Source organism: Schistocerca piceifrons, chromosome 4 (assembly GCF_021461385.2).
Source record: "Schistocerca piceifrons isolate TAMUIC-IGC-003096 chromosome 4, iqSchPice1.1, whole genome shotgun sequence".
Lineage (NCBI taxonomy): Eukaryota > Metazoa > Arthropoda > Insecta > Orthoptera > Acrididae > Schistocerca > Schistocerca piceifrons.
In genome coordinates this window covers 321,596,618-321,620,960 of record NC_060141.1, presented here as the reverse complement: position 1 = coordinate 321,620,960, position 24,343 = coordinate 321,596,618, and the positions used below count along the sequence as shown (strand labels likewise).

Sequence of the window (24,343 nt, the reverse complement as noted above, 5' to 3'; positions counted from 1 at the left end):
GTATACCATCTGGACCGGAAGACTTTCCTTTCTTAAGTGATTTGAGTTGTTTCGCAACACCTAAGATATCTACTTTTATATAACTCATGCCAACAGTTGCTCTGGTTTAGAATTCTGGAATATTTACTTCATCTTCTTTCGTGAAGGAATTAGGGAAAACTGTATTTAGTAACTCCGCTTTAGTGGCACCATCATCGGTAACATTTCCACCACTATCGCGCAGTGACGCTATTGACTGATTTTTGCCACTGGTGTACTTTACATACGACCAGAATCTCTTTGCGTTTTCTACCATACTTTCAGACAATGTTTCATTGTGGAAACTATTAAAAGCTTCTCCCATTGACGTCCGCACTAAATTTTGAGCTTCCGTGAAACTTAGCCAGTCTTCGGGATTTTGCGCTCTTCTGAATTTGGCATGCTTTTTCCGTTGCTTCTGCAACAGTGTTCTGACGCGTTTTGTGTACGATGAACCCACAACAACAGTAGAGGATATGCAACATCGTACTACTGCGGCGTGTGCAGCAATATCTGTAGAAACTCTACAATATGTGCAACACTCTCTCGTCATCCGTCTGGAAACGTGTATTGATGCAAACGGTGGGCACTTCGAACATATGTTGACGTGACATAGTTTCATTGGTCAAGATCTGGGTGTGTTTTCTATGCTGGATGTAATGCACAACAATACGGTTTCTGTGGGCGACAGGGCACTAGTAAACGTGTTTAGCAAAATGAATACAAGTGTATTATCTCTAATTGTAGCTCTAGTTTCCATTTCGCTAGAATAAACATACGTTTACAATTTGAGAAACGTAACTTTGCGTTGGACGTGTTACTTGTTTGTTTTTGTGGATTGTGCATACCTTCCCATTGTGTGAGCCTCTGACATAGGCAGCGTGAGGTCCACTCTTGAGTCCCAGGACGTGCGCTAGCTGTGTGCTTCATTTATTTCAAGCGTCAATTTCGTTTCGCTATTTCGCGGGATGTAATTGACGTATTGCGATGCAATCAACGCCATTATTTTTGTGATTTTTCATGCTATTGATTGCATACGAAATAATAGGGGATGTCCATTTAAAAACACGCAAGTTTGTGTTGAAAATAGTATTTGTTTACTTTTTGAAATTTCGCGTAGTATTTGGTTTCATACGCCCCTGCCGTACGTTCACGCTGGTTAAAACCGTTTTTGAATACCTATTGTTGTTCGAGAGATATTTGAGGTGCCACAGTTAGGTGAGACACTGTATATATCGTTCCATATGAGCGCGACGGCTCCTTGACGTTTGTTTCAGCACCGATGCGCTAGAATCACCTGAACACCTAAGGGAATCAATAATTTGTGAGAAGGGTGTTAATGGACGGAGGAAGGTGCATTACAGTATGCGATAAAATGGTTCAAATGGCTCTGAGCACTATGGGACTCAACTACTGTGGTCATGAGTCCCCTAGAACTTAGAACTACTTAAACCTAACTAACCTAAGGACATCACACACATCCATGCCCGAGGCAGGATTCGAACCTGCGACCGTAGCAGTCACGCGGTTCCGGACTGCGCGCCTAGAACCGCTAGACCACCGCGGCCGGCTAGTATGCGATAAACTGAGAATTTATGTCCAAGCCGATTAAGGCAGTCGTTCTACAGAATCGGAGCATCCGCATTCGAGTTCCAGTCGAGAGCAAATTTTCAGCTTTCGCCATTGCATTATCACAATTCCTTGTGCAGCTGGAGGTCAGATGTTGCCACCAATCTTTTGCCTTTCTTTCCTCGTCCTTCATTTCATGTAAATTAATTAGCTTCACGGTAAATGATAACAGGCAAACACTTGCAGGATACAGATTTATTGAAATCATTGACAACGGTTTCGGTATATCTAAATATACCTTTATCAGTAGCAAAAATACACCTGAACGGGGTGACACCTTCATTACCAAAAAAACTTAGCAACATAACTGATATAAAAGAAAAAAAACACTTATAGCTTTAAGTACCATGAAAATTACCAAAGTATTATAAGCACAAAAACTTTTAGTCTCTTACTAAAATCACATCCTGCAGTGGAGGCGCTTAAAAAAATCATGTCAAAGGCGTCGTCAGCAGTTAAAATTAAAATATCTCCTCCATCTGTACAGCATATTTATGAAGAGATGGTCGATGCGAACACGGCATACTATCAGTACTTAGCCTGTGAACTAGCGTGAAGAGGGTGTGGAAGCACTAGGGCAGACAGTTTCACCGAGAGAGGGCATTTGTGGTATGCACGAGACACTCGCGCACATTAAAACCGGGGATACATACTCATGCGTGTCAAAGTTTTAAATGTTATGCTACTTCAAACCCTCTGTCTTAATAAATAAAACATATCAGAACCATTTAGAACAACTGCATACAATTTTCAAACATATATCTCAAAAAGATGGATTTATTCTTAACGAACAGGTGCAGCTTAGAAACAAAAATTTTTTGGGTTGTTTCAAAGCCCTTCTTGCTCTAACATAATATAGTCTGGCTGACTAGAAGCTAATTCTCTTGTCTGTTGATGCTGGTGAGATGCTCGTTTCCTGTCTTATTGGGATTTTACGTATATTTTATGATTGTTGTTCGTTGTTTTTTGTGTGTATGTGCGGTTTAAATGATTCTGTTATGTTTTTTATTCATGATGACAGATGGTTTCGATTTACTACGATATTTTGTTCGTTTTTGCAAGTATGTATCCTAGCCTTTAATTTGCACGGGATTCTCGTGCATAAAACTAGTGCCCTCTCTCGTTAGATATGTTCCTTAGCGCAAACTTCACCTGCTTAACACTAGGACATAGGCAAATTTGTGTTCATATTTTCTAATGTATGTTGTTGTTTTAAATGGTTCTGATTGTTTTATTTATTAAGACAGAGGGTTTGAAGTAGCATAACCTTTTAAATTTTGACGTGCATGAGTGTGTATCCCTGGTTTTAATGTGCGCGAATGTCTCGCGCATACCACAAGTGCCCTCTCTCGGTGAAACTGTCTGCCCTAGTGCTTCCACATCCTCTTCACGCTAGTTCACGGGCTAAGTACTGATAGTATGCCGTGTTCGCATCGACCATCTCTTCATAAATATGCTGTACAGATGGAAGTGATATTTTAATTTTAACTACTGACGACGCCTTTGCCACGATTGTTTTAAACACCTCCACCGCAGGATGTGATTTTTGTAACTGACTGAAAGTTTTTGTGCTTATAATACTTTGGCTATTTTCATGGCACTTAAAGCTGTAAGTGTTTGTTTTTTTTCTTTTATCTCAATTATGTTGCAAAATTTTTTTTTGCTGGTGAAGGTGTCTCCCTGTTCAGGTGTATTTTTGCTTCTGATGAAGGTATATTTAGATATACCGAACCGTGGTCAAGGATTTCAATAAATCTTTATACTAGAACTGTTTGGTTGTTATCATTTACAGTGAATATTTTCAACAGTTGCTGCTTCAGCCATGTATAAAATTTTTAAATTAATTGGTATTAATTAAATGCAACGTCGACAAAGATACATCGATAATTTTTGTAATATTTTTTTCTAGACGAAATTCAATTTCAACGCCATAATCCTCTGATCAATGGGAATCGTTTGATACATATTATGATAACATTCTATTTGGTTATTAATTGGCACTCTTATAGTGGTTTCCGTATATTTTTAGCCCTTTCCATCCGCTTTCAACCCGGTTTAACCAGTAATTTTAAACACTATTTGCATGTGATTGGCCGGCCACGGTGACCGAGCGGCTCTAGGTGCTTCAGTCCGGAATCGCGCGACTGCTACGGTCGCAGGTTCGAATTCTGCCTCGGGCATGGATGTGTGTGATGTCCTTAGGTTAGTTAGGTTTAAGTAGTTCTAAGTTCTAGGGGACTGATGACCTCAGATGTTAAGTCCCATAGTGCTCAGAACCATTTGAACCATTTTGCATGTGATTAGAGCCGGAAATTTGTGACGGAATCCCAATGTGATTTGAATGCGAAGAGCAATCTGTATAATTGTCCATTAATGTAACTTAAACGTGGTACGTAATTTGATCCATAAGACACTTCATAATACTGACGTAGGTCTTATCTAGCCACTACAATTAAAACAGTAGCTAGTATCGTTTTTTGCGCAGTTGCAGTTATAGTCTTCATACTATACCGATGGTGCAGCTAGAAGAAGCTCTGACAGCCGAAGACATGCATATGTTTCCAAGATAGCAATGTTCTGTTTATGCCTACGTTCAAGACGGCAATACTAATGCTGCAAGATATTTCAATGCATCGATCTCTAGTTACTTGTTATGTACAGAATAATAATAAACAAACATTATTCTAAGTGTTTGTTAGCTATCTACAGGGTTATTCGGTGATTATGTTATAAACTTTCAGATATTATGGAGAAGGGTAGAAGTGACAATTTTCGGCAAGATATCCTCGTCGGGAAACGAAAATCTACTTAACGTCCTCCTTAGCCTCTCGCAGTGCTCCAGCTAAGAGCCCGAACTTCCGAACCCTGATCATCACGTACAGAATTCTATCTGATTAGTCACCAACACCCTCAGATAATTATTTCTGTTGGCGGACTAGTAACAGCATATGTAACCTGATATAAGGCAGAGCGAAAATTCGGTACAATAACAATGAATCCCAATTACCTGCACAACTTTTAGAAGCTGCTACCTTTATTCAAAATGGGGCCTCCTAACGTCAATGCAGGCATGGCATCGTCACAAAAAGTTCTTTCGTACCCGTTCCAATATCCCCGTTGTTACAACAGTGTCAAGACAGTGAGAATTCCTATCAGGAGATCGTCTTCAGTCTCGACAGGCGTCTCGTAAACAAGACCTTTCACATGGCCTTACAAGAAAAAATAAAGTAGAGTGAGATCAGGGAACGAAACAGGACCGTCTCTGCGTGTCCACTTTTATCTCTCAATCAGATGTTTAGTCCAAACTAGGTGGAGCCCCATCACTCATGCATTCACGAATAACAAGCGTGATACATTCTAGAAACCTACATAGTATCTCTCTGACACACACTGTGTGCACTGGTGGACTTAAGCGGGAAGATAGAAGAAACGGGCCTAGTACGGAATCGTTGACTATGCTTGCCCACACACTGATTGGTTATCTGTGTGGATGGTTCTTCATAACTGTGAAGTGTGGATTTTCATCGGCCCAAACATGACTGTTGTAACTATCTAGCATTCTGTCTCTCATGAAACCAACTTCAACCGTAAGAAGCACATATGCAGAAAAGTGAGGATCGACTTTAAGGCGCTGCAAGAACCATTAACTGAACACGACGAGAGGTCCAAAGTCAGCACGAGTCAAATCATGCACTTCCTGTGGATGGTAGGGATATAGTTGCATTTCCCGTAATGCTCCCCACACAGTACTCTGCCAAACACTCATTTCACCTGCAACTGAAGGAGTACTAATTGCAGGTGCCTCATCCACTCAAGCAAGCACAGCATCTTCTAAGTCGTGAGTCCGTTTACTTTGTCGTCCTACTCGGTCGTTGTACTGTGGTATCGCCCAGTTTCGCTTAATCGTTGGAACAGTCTTGGAAACATGGTATGAGTCGGATGTCTCCTACGCAGATATTTGGTCCTGCAGAAACTTACCGCTTCTCCCCTTCTTCCATTTGCTTGCCCATAAACAAAAATCATGTCTACAAACTCCGGGTACACATTCGTACCGTTAGGGCTGGCCTACGGTCGTACTTCAACTGGTAAACACAGACTGTATATATTACAGTACCGATATTGTACACCAGGACTGCTTACGACAGTATACAGTACCCCATCGTCATTGGATTAGCTGAGATAATAATTCCTCGTTGGGATTGCCTACCCTATTATCTTAGGAACAGCGGTATGGGTACATGTATTCCACTGTCGGAGGTATCAGAATGATGTCGCTTGTAACTTTAGACATGTTCTTTTCCCGACCGGGATTCCTTATCTCAAACTGATACATTTTCCGTCTGTTATCCCTCAAAAATCTGTAACACCATACGTAATCACGCTGCATAAATTTAAAAAACGCTTCAACATATCAAGCCGTTCACGAGCAAACCTGGTCAACAAACGTCTGCGACATAAGTACATCCACGGTAACTAGGATTCTACAGAATTAGTGCGGGGTTGAAATTAATATCAATGAAAATAAATTATAGGTAAGCCTGAAGTCAAAAGTCTAAAATAACATTACCGATCGGCAGCTAAACGAAGACGTCTGAATTCAGGATGTTGGGCTCGAGTTTAATCAGAAATACACTACTGATCATTAAAACTGCTACACCACGAAGATGACGTGCTACAGACGCGAAATTTAACCGACAGGAAGAAGATGCTGTGATATGCAAATGATTAGTTTTTCAGAGCATTCACACAAGGTTGGCGCCGGTGGCGACACCTACAACGTGCTGACATGAGGAAAGCTTCCAACCGATTTCTCATACACAAACAGCAGTTTACGGCGTTGCCTGGTGAAACGTTGTCGTGGTGCCTCGTGTAAGGAGGAGAAATGCGCCCCATCACGTTTCCGACTTTGATAAAGGTCGGATTGTAGCCTATAGCGATTGTGGTTTATCTTATCGCGACATTGCTGCTCGCGTTGGTCGAGATCCAATGACTGTTAGCAGAATATGAATTCGGTGGGTTCAGGAGGATAACACGGAACACCGTGCTGGATCTCAACGGCCTCGTATCACTAGCAGTCGAGATGACAGGCATTTTATCCGCAACGGATCGTGCAGCCACATCTCGATCCCTGAGTCAACAGATGGGGACGTTGCAAGACAACATCCATCTGCGCGAACAGTTCGGCGACGTTTGTAGCAGCATGGACCATCAGCTCGGAGACCGTAGCTGCGGTTATCCTTGAAGCTGCATCACAGACAGGAGCGCCTGAGATGGTGTACTCAACGACGAACCTGGGTGCACGAAAGGCAAAACGTCATTTTTTCATATGGATCCAGGTTCTGTTTACAGCATCATGATGGTCGCATTCGTGTTTGGCGACATCGCGGTGAACGCACATTGGAAGCGTGTATTCGTCATCGCCATACTGGCGTATCACCCGACGTGATGGTATGGGGTGCCATTGGTTACACATCTCCGTCACCTCTTGTTCGCATTGACGGCACTTTGAACAGTGGACGTTACATTTCAGATGTGTTACGACCCATGGCTCTACCCTTCATTCCATCCCTGCGAAACCCTACATTTCAGCAGGATAATGCACGACCGCATGTTGCAGATCCTGTACGGGCCTTTGTGGATACAGAAAATGTTCGACTGCTGCCCTGGCCAGCACATTCTCCAGATATCTCACAAATTGAAAACGTCTGGTCAATGGTGGCTTAGCAACTGGCTCGTCACATTACGCCAGTCACTACTCTTGATGAACTGTGGTATCGTGTTGAAGCTGGATGAGCAGCTGTACCTGTAAACGCCATCCAAGCTCCGTTTGACTCAATGCCCAGGCTTATCAAGGCCGTTATTATGGCCAGAGGTGGTTGTTGTGGGTACTGATATCTCAGGATCTATGCACCCAAATTGCGTGAAAATGAAATCACATGTCAGTTCTAGTATAATATATTTGGCCAATGAATACCCGTTTATCATCTGCATTTCTTCTTGGTGTAGCAATTTTAATGGCCAGTAGTGTAGTAGAACGACATATTTCAACTATCACAGTTAGGATTTTGTACTGCCCTGACAACTAATCGAAAATGTACCAGGCAGTTGTGTCAGCAGCTCTTACTTATCAGAGATACAGTTCTTTTGCATCTATCGTAATTTTTTACAATAATGTTTTCTCAGTTTCATACACAGGAGATTCAGCTTCTCCCACCGATGTCGTTCCATGCAACTCCTAATATTGTATCTCGGCTTCAGAAACTACGCTTGAGGTTTTCATATTATCTCGCTCACTATGCACTATCTATTATTCCTACAGAAAAATGAACAGGAGATTTTTTAAGAGGTTTAATTTAGTTAAAATTTTTATTGGGATTTGTTTTCGCTAGAGGCCGTAGTTTTCGAGTTATCCAAGAAAGAGGTACGAAAGTGACCTTCAAGCGCACTCCCACACCCACACTCAGTCATCACCAGGCGGGATTCATAGTACTTGTTCAGCCCCTCTGTCCAACTACTACACAAAAGTCTACGACTGCATGAATTCATTCTCAAATTACACCTTTTTTGGTCTTCATTGAGTGGCGTTATTACGCCATCACCTTAGTCGCACATTTACAGATTGTAAAATTGAAGTTTCTGTAAATTTTATATGACAACTTTGCGAACTCTTACAGCATAAAATAAACAATTACATCATTGTATTCGTCAGCCCTTTTGACTACGAAACTTCTATAACAGTAAGAGTTAAGTTTGGATCGAATAGTCAACGTACTTAGTTTTAGCGTAACGTTTAGAAAAGTCGTTTTTCTTTCGGTCGAATATCGGGATTAGTTCGTATGGAACGGAAATGATGTCCCATGCTTCTTGACAGAGCGTAGGGGAACGATGCGGGAAACCCGCACCGCAACCCCTGTACTAGGCAAGGTCTTAAGTGGAGGTGGTTTTCCGAATGTAATGAGGATAAATAATGATGAAGACGACACAACAACACCCAGCCATCTTGGGGCAGGTGAAAATCCCTAACCCCGCCGAGAATAGAACCGGGGCCCCGTGCTCGGACAACAAGAATGCTACCGCGGGACCATGAGCTGCAAACAGAGGTCGTCTAGTAAATTTTTGTATAGTGGTTGGAACAACGTACTGCAGTCGGCGACAGCGTTAATGGTCTCTGGCAGCATAGTTCGCAAGGAATCCTGTATTGTCGACTCGGCTGAAAGTGCATGTACAGCTGCTACATTACGGACAGCTGCAATAACGGAGTTTTAATATACCTCTCTACGGTCTGGTTCGTTGTGCGCTACAGATCGTTTCGTGATAAATTTACTAAGTGTACCTAGTTAAGTATGAGATACACATTACAGAGTGGGATGTATATTCAATCTTTCCCAGCCATAATGACATGAAGTAGAAGTAATGATAAAGATTCTCGCACTGAAGAATGGATTTTGTAGTAAGTTGCACTTAAACTACAGGCTACACCTGCTGTTGCCTCTTACCTTGTTAAGAAAACGAAGAAAGAATCAGATCTGAAATATCTGAGCAGGGCGGACAACATTCTAAACGACTGGTACGCTGCATTGCAGTCAGAACAGCAAAACGCGTAAAATAAAATTTCCGTTACGGAACAGATAATGCTCTGAACTACTTTCTACTGCACAGAGACATTGACACGAAAGTAAATTTTCATGAAATTTAGAAAATATTTGTACATACCATTCAAATACCTTTTTACTCGTATTATTTTATTGCCTCTGCCTTCGGAACTGGTGTTGCTGGGTGTGGGTGTGTATTGACGATTAACTAATCCATTATTTCTTTTCTAACAGTTTCTTTCTGGTAATCTTCTTCTTGCAACTTTTCAGTGTGACGTACGCAAGCTTCCCAAACAGCAACGTTCATTTTTTCTATTGCTTCATGGACCATCCATATACTGTCGGCTACTCTTAAAGTTGTATTTTTATCTACCGTATATCTTCACCTGTGCTTACACAAATTCTACGAGATGAAATGAAAAGCAATGAAACGATTGTACTCTTATCATACTGTAACAATGTTGCAAAGCAATAGAATCAGTCTTGTATTTTTTACCGCAGACTTCTGGAATCCTATCGAGATCCAACAGCTCTGCTTCTTTTGGTTTCAATTTGTCGTACATTATTACTTCGCAGTCATGAAAGTATAACACTATTATCTTGTGTCTGCAGTGGGAGGCCTGTCTACATTAACAGAGTGACTGCCTGGATTGTCCATAACAATGACAGAGCCTAGATGCAAGTAAGGCAACAGCTGACCCTCAAACAATTCTCGAAATGTTTCTCCATTTGTTTCGGAATGGCAGTTATAGTTCGAGGCACAAATCCGGTAGTAGTGGAATGTGTAATAAGATACCCCTTTTCGCACTAGAGCTTTCAAGAAGTCTTGCCCTCTGTTTGCCAAATAAAATTTCTAGTGTGGTTTCGATTTACCCAAATCCCGTCGAAGCAATACACATTTGACGTTCCTTTTGATGTGACTACAAGCGTTGTCCTTAGAAACGTCATCGTGGCAGCAGTACTATCACTTACTCCATTAAAAATTTCCGTCCTTTATTAGCTTTTACATATTTAAATCCGGTGTTCTTCAATATTTTTATATTGGTGTTGCATTTCCTTCATACCCAGTAGCTCCACGCATAAATGCGAACAATTTCGCTGCCTTGGGAACTTGAAAATTCGAAAATTTTTCTACGTAAAACATCTTGGTCGAAGTCGTCGACTTCTGTTACCCGCTTTGGCACAGTAAATTTCTTCCCTGGAGACCGGAATTCCACATTTTCAGTTGTTTGCTGATGCAACTTGGCCTCCTGCACAAACCATCTGAGAGTTCGTACACCAATATCGCAACAGGCTGCTGCAGTGCATTCTTGCATGTTGACAACCTTGCAGACCTACTCGCCTGAATCTGCCTCACGTTTGCAGAACAAGTACGCTTTAAAAATAGGTTCCTTGCCCGTTTGTGAATTTGGCACCTTCTAGGTGTTTCAGCCACTGTGAGAAACCGCACAGACGGACACAGAATATCACAGAAATCAGTCGTAGTTTCGCTCACGTAAAACACGATAAAACATTGAAGTTCACACATTATGGATCTCGGAAACCGACTGCGCGCTGATTGGCTAGCTGCGCAGTGCCTACGGCGCATCCGTGTAACAGAGGCCATAAACGTTCTCACGGGCTACAGAAATTCTGGCTGCTGAGGGATAACTGTGGGGGTTGAGACGCGTTTGAAGGCCTCGGCCGGCCGGAGTGGCCGTGCGGTTCTAGGCGCTACAGTCTGGAACCGTGCGACCGCTACGGGCGCAGGTTCGAATCCTGCCTCGGGCATGGATGTGTGTGAGGTCCTTAGGTTAGTTAGGTTTAATTAGTTCTAAGTTCTAGGCGACTGATGACCTCAGAAGTTAAGTCGCATACTGCTCAGAGCCATTTGAACCATTCTTGAAGGCCTCGAATAACTCGAAGCGTATCCCACTACAGAATTCAACTGTATTAAATTTCTTACAAAAAGGTCTGTCATTTTTAACAAGGACTGATAGCCTGCACGTAGCGAACGAAAGACTACGAAAATCTCAGGAGTGGTTTCCGAAGACCAGACATAACATTTCGCGTTGCATAAAATGACATCGGTAGGGGCAGCTAAATCACCGTGTATACGCCAGTGCACGTAATTCTCCTTACTGTTAAGCTGCCTGGTTCAATGCTGACGCTACGGGCTTGGAAGGCAGAGGCTGCTGGCTGTTGGTTCGGTGGCCGCCTACACGCGGCCGGCCCTTTCGGGCGACGGCGGCAGCTGGAGCGTTCCGCACACAGGCCGGCAGCCTCATTCACTGAGTGCTGCGAGGGACCAGCTAACGCTGCTCGTGCTGGCCTCCACGGCTTGTGTACGTTTGGCGCATAAGCGCTCCGCCGTCCTCTGCGCAAACACTGCAGGATCACGTTCAATGGCCCTTCGCAGGGAGGTCAAAAGATTACATCGGTTATGGAATTAGTGGAAGATTTAGCTTCAATGGACTTGGGTTGAGGTTTTAAAGTCAAGTAGTCATTGAGGAATCGAAACAAGATTCTAATGATGCAGTCGTCATACAAAGTAGAATAACACATTTTCTCATTAACTCTATAGTTTGTTCTATTTGTTCACACCCTTTGCACACTGACATAGATTTGTTAAATTTTTCCTTTTTTGGGTATCTTCGTGCAGGCAACGTTGAGACATCTGATAACTGACAATTAATACGTAGCTGGTCATTAAAATTACAGCAACAAGAAGATTATCAAAATACGAAATACTATTTTTTGTGCATATGCAGTATCAGCGAACCACGCAATGCCTCGCAGATGTTACATATATCTCTATATTTCCTAGAACGTCTCTCTTTCCATCATCTCCTTCCCACTTGGTCGATGTCTTCCTCCTACTATCACTCTCCACCTCCTCTCCCTCCCGCCTCTCCCTGTCCGTCTCCTCGTGCTCTCCTCCCACCCCCCGTCGGAGACTATGAGCCATCTTTATTGTTATAGCCAACAAAACCTTGATTGGAAACTGAAGTCGCTTGAAACAAATCAGTTGCGATAATTGGTATGTATTTATGATACGAGTCAACTCGTCTGTCACTGTATTTTTGAGAAATGGCTCTGAGCACTATGGGACTTAACATCTATGGTCATCAGTCCCCTAGAACTTAGAACTACTTAAACCTAACTAACCTAAGGACATCACACAACACTCAGTCATCACGAGGCAGAGAAAATCCCTGACCCCGCCGGGAATATAACCCGGGAACCCGGGCGTGGGAAGCGAGAACGCTACCGCACGACCACGAGATGCGGACTGTATTTTTGAGGATAGTACCTTTAATGACAGCATTTCGCAGTGCTTTAATCCGCAAACGGGTAGGATTATAAAGTTTCGGGCGATTGAGATTGAGATTCCCTAGCAGTATTCTAATCATCAGCCGATAAAATATAAATACAACTTTCTTGTTTTCTGTTACAGCCGACTGTGAGGAAGAGATCAAAATGGCACATGCATATACCATTTTTCTTTAAAATTATGTACACGGAGTGACCGCAATAAGTGCAGTTCTTTTGGTGAGTGAGGACGGTTTACTCAACAACATAACGTCAGTATTTAAGTCATTTGCAGACTACTAATTATAGCTATAACAAGTCGTGTGCTTTTAGGTTGTGCAGCACCTCCAGGTACATAATGGCAAGAGGAAGCCATTAACACTTATTTTCTCCAGGGCAGCAAACAAAGTTCAAGTGTTTACACGTGAACGACTATGCAGAATACGTCACGTAGTAAAGTACTTGGCGAATTTTCAGGAAAACTGTTCAACACAGAGAAAAAACAGCCAACACACTGATGTGTGTACATATTAAGGTACCACATATAGAAATATCCGTTGTATTATACCCATTACTCTTTGTATAAAGAAAGAAAATACACGTGGGGAAATAATTAGTTAATGGTTCTTTGTTTTAATTTAGTGGCTTTCGTGACGTGCCCAAACAGCCATTTCATTGGTGGAATGTTAATTATACCGATACGAACAAAGGGACAACACAACACCCAGTCCGAAGCAGAAAAAAAAATAAGCCGGTTAGGAACTGAACTCGGACCCCTGTTGTTCGCAGTTTGCCGAACTGACTACTATCGTAGTTAAAGCCGACGATAAGAAATAAAACGAAACTGCACATATTCAAGCATAGTATTGCACAGAATTTTCTTTATTTTATTGAAAAACCTGTGCATTTTCCTTTAAATACTTTAGCCTAAGGCCGTACGAACGGTTATTAGAGAACTGTGTAAAAATTCTAAGTAAATCGGTCAAGAACTTTTCGAACTTCGTGCTAATGAAATTGCCTCTTTGCATAGAAGCGCCTATATGTTTATTTTTATACCATGTATTATTTAAAGAATATGTAGCTATGTCCGCCCGAACGTTTATTAGATTATCGTGTAAAATGTTGAAATAATTCAGCTAAGAACTTCGCGATATCTTTGGTAAGAACGTTAAACATAGACTTTTATGGTAGTACAGGTAGTAGGAAAAGTACACCATGAAATTTGTCGGTGATTTGGATACCGGGCGCAAAACTCAGTAAACAGAGCTGCCACCTCTGGCAGCAAAACAGGTTCCAGCCTGTCAAGAGTATAGAGTAGAACTGAGCTTGGGTGGCAGATATGGGTACTTCACTCCATGCTGCTTAAACTGTACGCTACAGTTCGTCAACCAACGTGGCTGCCGAGTAGTAGTGGGCAACCCACAACCAGATGCTTTCAGGGTTCAGAGGTCTGGAGAGCGTGCTGATTTTGGCGACGTTCGAATATACGGAGATAGGTCGGAAAAGCACGGGCAACATATGCTCTTGCGTGTCGAAAGATAACATCTCGGAGGCTTCGAGGATGAAACACAGCTACCGATGTTTCAAACGTCATCAATGTAACGCCTGATGTCCAAATTTTCGGTTTCAAAAATGGCTCTGAGCACTATGGGACTTAACTTCTGAGGTCATCAGTCCCCTAGAACTTAGAACTACTTAAACCTAACTAACCTAAGGACATCACAAACATCCATGCCCGAGGCAGGATTCGAACCTGTGACCGGTAGCGGTCGCGCGGTTCCAGACTGTTCTTCGGTTTCGTTCATCAAAGATTATCGCGTTGCCTATCCAGGACCATCCCAAACTATTCAAGCATTACACTCAGATGACAAAAGCCATGTGATAGCGTTAAGCACATATACAAATAGTGGCACTATTACGTGCACAAGGTATAAAAGGGCAGTATACTGACAGATCTGTTATTTTTACTCTGGTGATTCATGTGAAAAGGTTTCCGACGTGGTTATGGCCGCACGACGGGAAAGCACACTTTGAACGCGGAATGTTAGTTGGAGCTACACGCATGGGACATTATGTTTCGGAAATCGTTAGTGAATTCAATATTTCGAGATCCACAGTATCAAGAGTGTGCCAAGAACACCAAATTTCAGGCTTTATCTCTCACAAAATACAACGCAGTGGCCGACGGCCTTCACTTAACGACCGAGAGCAGCGGCGTTTGTGTAGACTGAAATAACTGCAGAAATCAATGTGGGGCGTATGACGAAAGTGGAGCTATCCTGATTTCAGATGGTAAGAGCTGTTTATAGGGGTTGAGTGTGGCGCAGGCCCCACGAAGCCATAGATCTAACTTATCAACATAGCGCTGTGCAAGCTGCTGGTGGATCCATAACGATGTGGACTGTGTTTACATGGAATGGACTGGGTCTTCTGGCTCAACTAAACGTATCATTGGCTGGAAATGGTTATACAAGGATCCTTGGTGACCAGATGCTGCAATTTATGGATTTCACGTTCCCAAAAAGGATGGACTTTTTGTGGCTGATAGTGCACCATGTCAACCGGTCACAATTGTTCACGATTTATTTGAACAAGTCTGAACAACTGGAGAGAACGATTACGCTATTATGGACAGCTATAGAGGCATCGCGGCTCAGTGTTTCTGCAGAAGACCTCCAACGACTTGTTTAGTCCATGCCACGTCTAGTTGTTGCATTACGCCAGGCAAAATGAGGTCCGACACAGTATTAAGAGGTATCCCATGATTTTTGTCACCTTGGAGTAAGACTATACGACGGAGACGAATAAAGTCGGGCAACATTAGCTCTCCTTGGAGCCCCCAGAAATGGATACTTCTATTGTGATAGTTAAATGAGAAACTGGACTCGTCTGGAAGTATGACGTGATGCCGCTGCTCTGTCCAGTATTGTCACTGGGTGCGGCGTGCGCCATTGTCGGAGCGTTTCCTTCTACTGCTGTGTCGAATGAAGTCGCAACAATGGTCGCCATCTTGACATTCCGTGGTGATTGAGACGTTGCTTTATGATTATAGAAAAGAAAAAAATCCATCGTGTTTTTCACACTGCGGTACTTTTAAAAACCTACAGTCATTTTTATACTACTTATCAAGTTACCATAATTACGTTTCTTCTGTATTATGTTAAATATTTCCTTCGGCTCTATTACAGGTTCTCCCGAAGGACAAGAAATGTATATAAAAATGTCAAGAACAAAATGTATAATTAACCTCATAAAGTGCGTAGGTGCATGTTACATGCTATGCCGATCTTGCCATTTTTGATCCGATTCCCAGATAAAATCTTGCAGTACGATAACGGCCAACTTCTAGAAACCGTTGAAGCAAGCGACAGTACTGAAGTCACTACAACATTCTGAAGCCCAACAACATTACTTTCCCTGTAAATAGCCAACTGGTTACGCCCTGCTAAACGTACACTACGCGGGAAGTGCACCTGACGATTACAGCCTCCTCACTCACGTCGCCGCAAATACTGGTGAGATAAAAAAAAAATGGCTCTGAGCACTATGGGACTTAACATCTGAGGTCATCAGCCCCCTAGAACTTAGAACTACTTAAACCTAACTAACCTAAGGACATCACACACATCCATACCCGAGGCAGGATTCGAACCTGCGACCGTAGCGGTCGCGCGGTTCCAAACTGTAGCGCCTAGAACCGCTCGGTCACTCAGGCTGGCAGACTGTAGCTTCTAGAATGTACATCATAAGACACTTTTTTACTATCGCAATATAACAGAGTGAATGTTTCCTGTAATACATCCCTTTAGTAATTACTATTACTCTAGAACGCAACGTAATTAATCCCATAATCTGATTAATCAGCTCAACCAGCATGTCTTTTTTGCTTTTAATTTTGATTATACGACGTGACTTGAAATTGTAGATGTACCTCTCGTATTCTTAATTACTCAAGTTCACAGAAAAATTGGTTAACAACCAGCAGACTACAAGTTCACGTCGTTAGGGAGACTAATACGACCAGTAATTTTGTGAGATCTGACCGCATTGATCATAATGGATTGGATTGTTTATTTTTGTAAAAGCTAAACTACTGTTAACTTGTATTTCTTTTTCAATATAACACGAATTTTACGTATCATTCTTATTGTTTTTCAACGGTAATATTCTAGGGCTCTGGTGGTTATCAACACAAAGATTTCTAACGGAGGTTTTCGTATCGTGTGGCGACCGTTATCCATTCAACGCCTTTCGACTTGGATGTCAAGAATAGAGTTCTATGTGAGAAGCACATCGAACAAATAAAGGATGATAGCATATCGTTTCATCGACGATGAGGTGCAGAGCACAGACAAGAATGGAAAATCCCTGATTATAAGCTATTTAGGTATTATAAAAAATAATTGAACTAAAATAAACATTCAGAAAATGAAAGTTATAAGATAAGATTAACGTGTTGTTCACAAAGAACTCAAATCGGTATTCGCATAGATTGCTACAACGAACCCAAGTTAAACCAAATTCTCGGTCACTAGGCAGCAGTTTGAACCACCACCTCCGAATACGATTCCAATGTCGTAACATCCTCGTCACTACCCTTTGCTGACCTGTATCCGTTATTGTGAGCAAACCTAGGCTGATTTACTGTCCATTAGGCTATTAAAATACTTACATTTCAATGGTGACTGGTATGTAATACAAGGAATTTCTGGTGCTTTCTTGATTAGTTTGTTCTACTAAAATACTATTGCTTTCCCACCTATGCTCTAATTTCATTCCAGCGCTGAGAACAACCAACCAGAAAACCTAATAGTAAGGTTTTATTTCACGGCAGCTGCATCTTTATCTAAAAGAATGAAATTAATAATTTAAACTGATATTTTTACCATAAATTACAAAGCTTTGCCTGCAGAAAAAAACCTGTGTATCAAATTATAACTTAGAGACAGTACATCTAAATCGATCCACGTTGCAATAAATACTGAAAGGTCGTTGTTCGTTGTGGTCTTCAGTCTGAAGGCTGGTTCGCTGCAGCTCTTCATGCTACTCTATCCCGTGCGAACTTCTTCATCTCAGAATAACTCTTGCAACCTACACCCTCCTGAATCTGCTTATCGTATTTATCTCCCGGTCCCCCTCTACGATTTATACCCCACGCACTCCCCCCTAATGCCAAATTGGCGATCCTTTGGTGTCTCAGAATGGGTCCTAGCAACCGATACCTTCTTCTAGTCAGGTTGCGCCACAAATTTCTTGCCTCCTCGGTTCTTTTCAGTACTTTCACAACAGTTACATGCGCGACACATCTTATCTTCAGCGTTCTTCTGTAGCACCACATTTCGGAAGCTTCTATGCTCTTTTTATCTAAACTGTTTATCATCCATATTTCAATTCTAGTGTGGACTCCAGACAAGTACAAAATGGTTCAAATGGCTCTGCGAACTATGGGACATAACTTCTGAGGTCATCAGTCCCCTAGAACTACTTAAACCTAACTAACCTAAGGACAGCACACACCCATGCCCGAGGCAGGATTCGAACCGGCGACCGTAGCGGTCGCGCGGTTCCAGACTGTAGCGCCTAGAACCGCTCGGTCACTCAGGCTGGCAGACAAGTACCTACAGAAAACACTTCCTAATACCTAAATCTATATTCGATTTCAACAAATTTCTCTTCCTCAGAAATGCTTTTCATGCGATTGCCAGACTATATATCATGTCCTCTCTACTTCGTCCATCGTCAGTTATTTGGCTTCCCAAATCGCATAATTCATCTACAACTTTAATTTTTTTTCGTTTTCTAATCTCATTCCCTTAATATCACGTTATTTAATTCAACTACCTTCCATTATCCTTGTTTTCCTTTTGTGGATGTTCATCTTATATCAGCCTTTCAAGACACTGTCCATTCCGTTCAGCTGCTCTTCCAAATCCTTCACTGTCCTTCACAGAATTACAATGTCATCGGCAAACCTCGAAGTTTTTATTTCTTCTCCGTGAAGTTTAATTCCTATTCCACATTTTTCTTTGATTTTGCTTACCACTCGTTCAGTGTCCAGACTGAATAACAACGGGAGTAGGGTACAACCCTGTGTCACTGTTTTCAACCACTGCAACTCTTTCATGCCCTTGACTCTTGTAACTGCCGTCTGGTTGCTGTACAAGTTGTAATTACCCTTTTGTTCCCTGTATTTTACCCCTGCTACTCTCAGAACTTCGACGAGAGCATTCCAGTCAATATTGACAAAGCTTTATGTAAGTCTACAAATGCTATAATCGTAGGTTTGCCTTTCCTTAACCTGTCTTCTAAGATCAGTCGTAGAGTCAGTATTGCCTTTCGTGTTCCTATCCTTCTCCGGAATCCCAACTGATCTTCCCCGAGGTCTGCTACTACCAGTTTTTGCACTCTTCTGCAAGATAATTAACTTATTTACAAATAGTATATGTGCCACAACAGCAACATCGCAGACATGTAGCCTAATCAGGATTGCGAGCCCTGAAAGAACTTATGAAATCTTCACATCCCGCTGGAGCATATTAACATTATACTGCTCTGAAACCATGCATCCCTAAGAAATTCTATGCTGTACAACGTATAAAAAATCTACACTCATGGCTTAAAATGAAGGGTAATTTATCTAAATAGGTTTATACGATATTTAACAAAAATCATTAAATTCAGGATACCTTCCTCAAATTAACAGATATTTATAAAAAGGCAGACCAAAGCCGACTGTATGGGAAATACAAATTACTATTACATTACAGCTCTCAAAAGCCATTCCCCGCTGACCACAAACACATCGAATGAGCACCAATATCTCCAATAGTATATGTTTAATTTTGATGAAACGTTCAAAGTAGGCCGGCCAGGGTGGACGAGCGGTTCTAGGCGCTACAGTCTGGAGCCGCGCGACCGCTTCTGTCGCAGGTTCGAATCCTGCCTCGGGCATGGATGTGTGTGATGTCCTTAGGTTAGTTAGGTTTAAGTAGTTCGAAGTTCTAGGGGACTGATGACCTTAGAAGGTAAGTCCCATAGTGCTCAGAGCCATTTTTTTTTCAAAGTAGCATTGGGAATACCCTAAGGAAGTGTGATAGGAAGTTTACTGTTTGCATTATATATAAAACTAGTAGAGTGCGTCGGAAGCTCTTTGTGGCTATTCGTAGATGATGTGCTTATCTGTAGGAAGGTAGCAACGCCAGAAGACAGTAACGATTTGCAGAATGACCTGCAAAAGATTGATAAGTGGTGCTGGGACTCATAGTTGACCCCGGGCCTAAATAAATGTAACACATTGCGGATAAGTAGGATAAGAAATCAACTACTCCACAACTACACTATTGATGACAATTTGCTGGAAACATATCTATGAGTACCTATCCAGAACGACCTTGAGCTTAATGATCACATAGCAAAAAACAGTACAAAAACCAGATGCGAGACTAAGATTTATAGAATGAATCTTAAGGAAATGTGATTAATCCCACTAAAGAAGAGGCTTGCAAAGCGCTTATTCGATTCTTGAGTATCGTTAATCAATATGGGATCCTTGTCAAATAGTATTGAAGATCCAACGAAGAGTGAGTGATAGCGTTACATAGGTGCTCAACAAACTCCGGTAGCAGATGCTACTAGGAATGCGTTGTTAACTATTGAAATTTCGAGAGAGTACTATCCGGGAAGAATTGGACAACATACACTCCTGGAAATTGAAATAAGAACACTGTGAATTCATTGTCCCAGGAAGGGGAAACTTTATTGACACATTCCTGGGGTCAGATACATCACATGATCACATTGACAGAACCACAGGCACATAGACACAGACAACAGAGCATGCACAATGTCGGCACTAGTACACTGTATATCCACCTTTCGCAGCAATGCAGGCTGCTATTCTCCCATGGAGACGATCGTAGAGATGCTGGATGTAGTCCTGTGGAACGGCTTGCCATGCCATTTCCACCTGGCGCCTCAGTTGGACCAGCGTTCGTGCTGGACGTGCAGACCGCGTGAGACGACGCTTCATCCAGTCCCAAACATGCTCAATGGGGGACAGATCCGGAGATCTTGCTGGCCAGGGTAGTTGACTTACACCTTCTAGAGCACGTTGGGTGGCACGGGATACATGCGGACGTGCATTGTCCTGTTGGAACAGCAAGTTCCCTTGCCGGTCTAGGAATGGTAGAACGATGGGTTCGATGACGGTTTGGATGTACCGTGCACTATCCAGTGTCCCCTTGACGATCACCAGTGGTGTACGGCCAGCGTAGGAGATCGCTCCCCACACCATGATGCCGGGTGTTGGCCCTGTGTGCCTCGGTCGTATGCAGTCCTGATTGTGGCGCTCACCTGCACGGCGCCAAACACGCATACGACCATCATTGGCACCAAGGCAGAAGCGACTCTCATCGCTGAAGACGACACGTCTCCATTCGTCCCTCCATTCACGCCTGTCGCGACACCACTGGAGGCGGGCTGCACGATGTTGGGGCGTGAGCGGAAGACGGCCTAACGGTGTGCGGGAGCGTAGCCCAGCTTCATGGAGACGGTTGCGAATGGTCCTCGCCGATACCCCAGGAGCAACAGTGTCCCTAATTTGCTGGGAAGTGGCGGTGCGGTCCCCTACGGCATTGCGTAGGATCCTACGGTCTTGGCGTGCATCCGTGCGTCGCTGCGGTCCGGTCCCAGGTCGACGGGCACGTGCACCTTCCGCCGACCACTGGCGACAACATCGATGTACTGTGGAGACCTCACGCCCCACGTGTTGAGCAATTCGGCGGTACGTCCACCTGGCCTCCCGCATGCCCACTATACGCCCTCGCTCAAAGTCCGTCAACTGCACATACGGTTCACGTCCACGCTGTCGCGGCATGCTACCAGTGTTAAAAACTGCGATGGAGCTCCGTATGCCACGGCAAACTGGCTGACACTGACGGCGGCGGTGCACAAATGCTGCGCAGGTAGCGCCATTCGACGGCCAACACCGCGGTTCCTGGTGTGTCCGCTGTGCCGTGCGTGTGATCATTGCTTGTACAGCCCTCTCGCAGTGTCCGGAGCAAGTATGGTGGGTCCGACACACCGGTGTCAATGTGTTCTTTTTTCCATTTCCAGGAGCGTATTACTTCCTCCCAAATAGGTCTCGAGAAATGACCACAGTGAGAAAATTCGAGAAATTAGAGGTAACATAGAGGCTTACCGACAATCATCCTTTCCATGTGCCATTGGAGAATGTAACAGAGAAGGGCGAATCACTTAGTGGTACCATTTAGTGGCCACACACGGTCAGGTGGCTTGTGGAGTATTGATGCAGATGTATATTTGAATGTAGGGTATGCTTTCTGAGTACGCTCTATCCACTAACTACACCGTCCGCAGCTCGTTGTCTAGTGGCTAGCGTTACTGCCTCTGCATCACGGGGTCCCGGATTCGATTCCCGGCCGGGTCGGGGATTTTCTTCTCCCGGGAACTGGGTGTTTGTGTTGTCATCATCTCATCATCATTCTGGTAGTGGCGAGACTGGAAACGCAAAGATGGGAACTTGTACGGACGCTGCTGACCACGATGTCGAGCGCCCCACAAACCAACATCATCACCAGTAACTACACCGGCTGACAGCCTGTGACGTCACCGCTAACTTGTCGGTGCGTACGATGAGCAGAGCGGCTGCTGGCGGCGGCTAGGAGAAAGACTCACGTGCTTCCCCACAGTGTGCTTCATGAACGAAGAGCCCTGGGGCGAACTGAAAGGTCGTCGAATCCGTCATACACCTACTTGAACAGCAGAGAAATGTCATAAAGAACGCTGATGGACAGATAGCTAGAGGCGGCGGCATATTCGCCCGATGCTCGCTATATGTCGACCGTTTCTATCTTGTTTTCTGTAGTTCGCGTTTTGATCGTATGACGTGACTGCGCTCAACCGCCCAGCCATGAAGCTGCAAGTGACAAATGACAAGTTCTCCTGTTGTCGAAATACTGTACATCTGTCACAACAGTCCACCCGTTCGCTCGAGAAATCTGTACCCACGAAGTTCTTTGTTTATGCCAAAGGCGGTTCCAACAACGTTACTCGTCGTCCGATAACTGCAGGATTTCTATTTTTCATGCCAGGATCAAGCGGTGTGGCGATAAGCTAAGTGAATGTTACTTGGAATAAACAAAGGGAAATATGGACACTGCCAACAAAATTCCGGAGGTTGATGAGGGATGTTTGCTGAGTGTTTTAGTACAATCATCCGTGGTCTTCGGTGACTCACTGGGGAGATATAATTACGATACATTCGATTTCTTGTAGATGTATATCAACTACAATTTCTTGTAACTACTAAACACAGTTTTGTGCTCCATGAATCTTCCGCACGTTACGGTTAAAAGGGGAAAGGGGCGGGGGGGCTAACTCAGCCGTAAAATCTGTACAGAATAAAATACAGATTCCAGCAAAATCTGGAACTTTGTTCAATTTTATCGATAACAGGTGTCTCTCAACGTCACTGACAGCAATATTTGTATCACTCGTACTATCAGTAGAGCGAGAACTAAATTACCGCAATTTTCTTGAAGTTGGATACGGATCTAAGCATTTCTGCTTTTGCTTTCCTACGGTTAATTTGAGCTACTTTACAACTGTGACCATTTCCGCTTAGCCTACCCTTTCGATATACACTTAGACCTACTCTTAAAACTCTCACTGTTGTTAATTTCGAGTTTTATTCGGAATTGCGTTTTAGGACTCCTTCAATTTTTTCCATTTTGTTGCAATTGCTTCTCCAATTGATCACTAGGATTTCAGAAGTCTCATCTCTGGGAGGACTTCTTGCATCTAACACTTCGGTATCTTCTACATTTATCATTAACTGGACTGGATGGAGAGCCTGTGGTTTTACACCTTTCCTGCCAACCAGTTCCGGTAAAAAGTGGAACCCAAGGAAGATGATGCCATACCATGTGGCCCGAGAAACATCTGCCTCGATTGTACTTGCAAGTGTGAATCAAACAGTCATTTTGAACATCGATAATCGAAGCTAATCATGGGTATACAGAAAAACAAGACGTACAGCAACACAGTCATAACAATGTGAAGTCCCAAATTCGACTCCTTAATTGCGCTGCTTTCTACGTTCAAAATTTACAGTCAACAGAAAACCAATATTAAGCACTGAAAGCTGGAGGCAAGGCACAACTAGTGTTCAGTATCAAGTTCACTCGTTATCAAGCAATTAAATTAAAAGTTATGAAAATGTAACCAATGAATCCCCCACAAGGCTAAGACAAGGGACAGAGAGAAACGGTGGCAATGGAAAACAAGTGAGTAACAAAACAGGAGGATTTCTTTCTCCTGTTATGATTTTCTTACCGCTATTTTTACTTTTTTTAGCTATTATCACCGATATGATCACTTATATTGCATTTGCACGGTACCAAAAGCTCGCATATTAACTCAGGGCCTAACCAATTTAACTTTATTATGCATTAGCTAACTGGAGCTCATAACTTTAGCTAAAACCGTGCTAATTACAAATACCAGTAATATAAAGTTTCCTTGTCATTGTTCACATGTAAACACATGACGGTACAGCCCTCAGAAAGGTGCCTTATAAACTTCAAGAGCGGATGTGGGCTAGCGTGCTGAGTTGGTTGTACTCTGTAAGACAGATGTCGCCCTCCGAACTAGCGTTATAGGAAAAGTAGCGAGTCAAGTGGAGGCTGCGCGTGGCCGCCCACAGCGGTAACAGCCTTGTAGTTCCTCCGATAGATGTCGGCTACCTTTGAGCTCTGTTGCTCCTGCCTCTGATGCATCTCAGCATTCATTTC

At 43.1% G+C, this 24,343-nt stretch overlaps 1 protein-coding gene across 1 annotated transcript in view; it reads right to left on the bottom strand.

The window, feature by feature from the left end:
• LOC124795818 (neuroendocrine convertase 2) overlaps positions 1-10,555 on the bottom strand; it is a 1,530,590-nt gene extending 1,520,035 nt beyond the window's left edge. Inside the window, exon 1 of the mRNA XM_047259899.1 lies at positions 10,375-10,555. Coding sequence (XP_047115855.1) covers positions 10,375-10,555 — 181 coding nt within the window. The remainder of the gene's footprint in view (positions 1-10,374) is intronic.
• Positions 10,556-24,343: the final 13,788 nt, after the last annotated feature.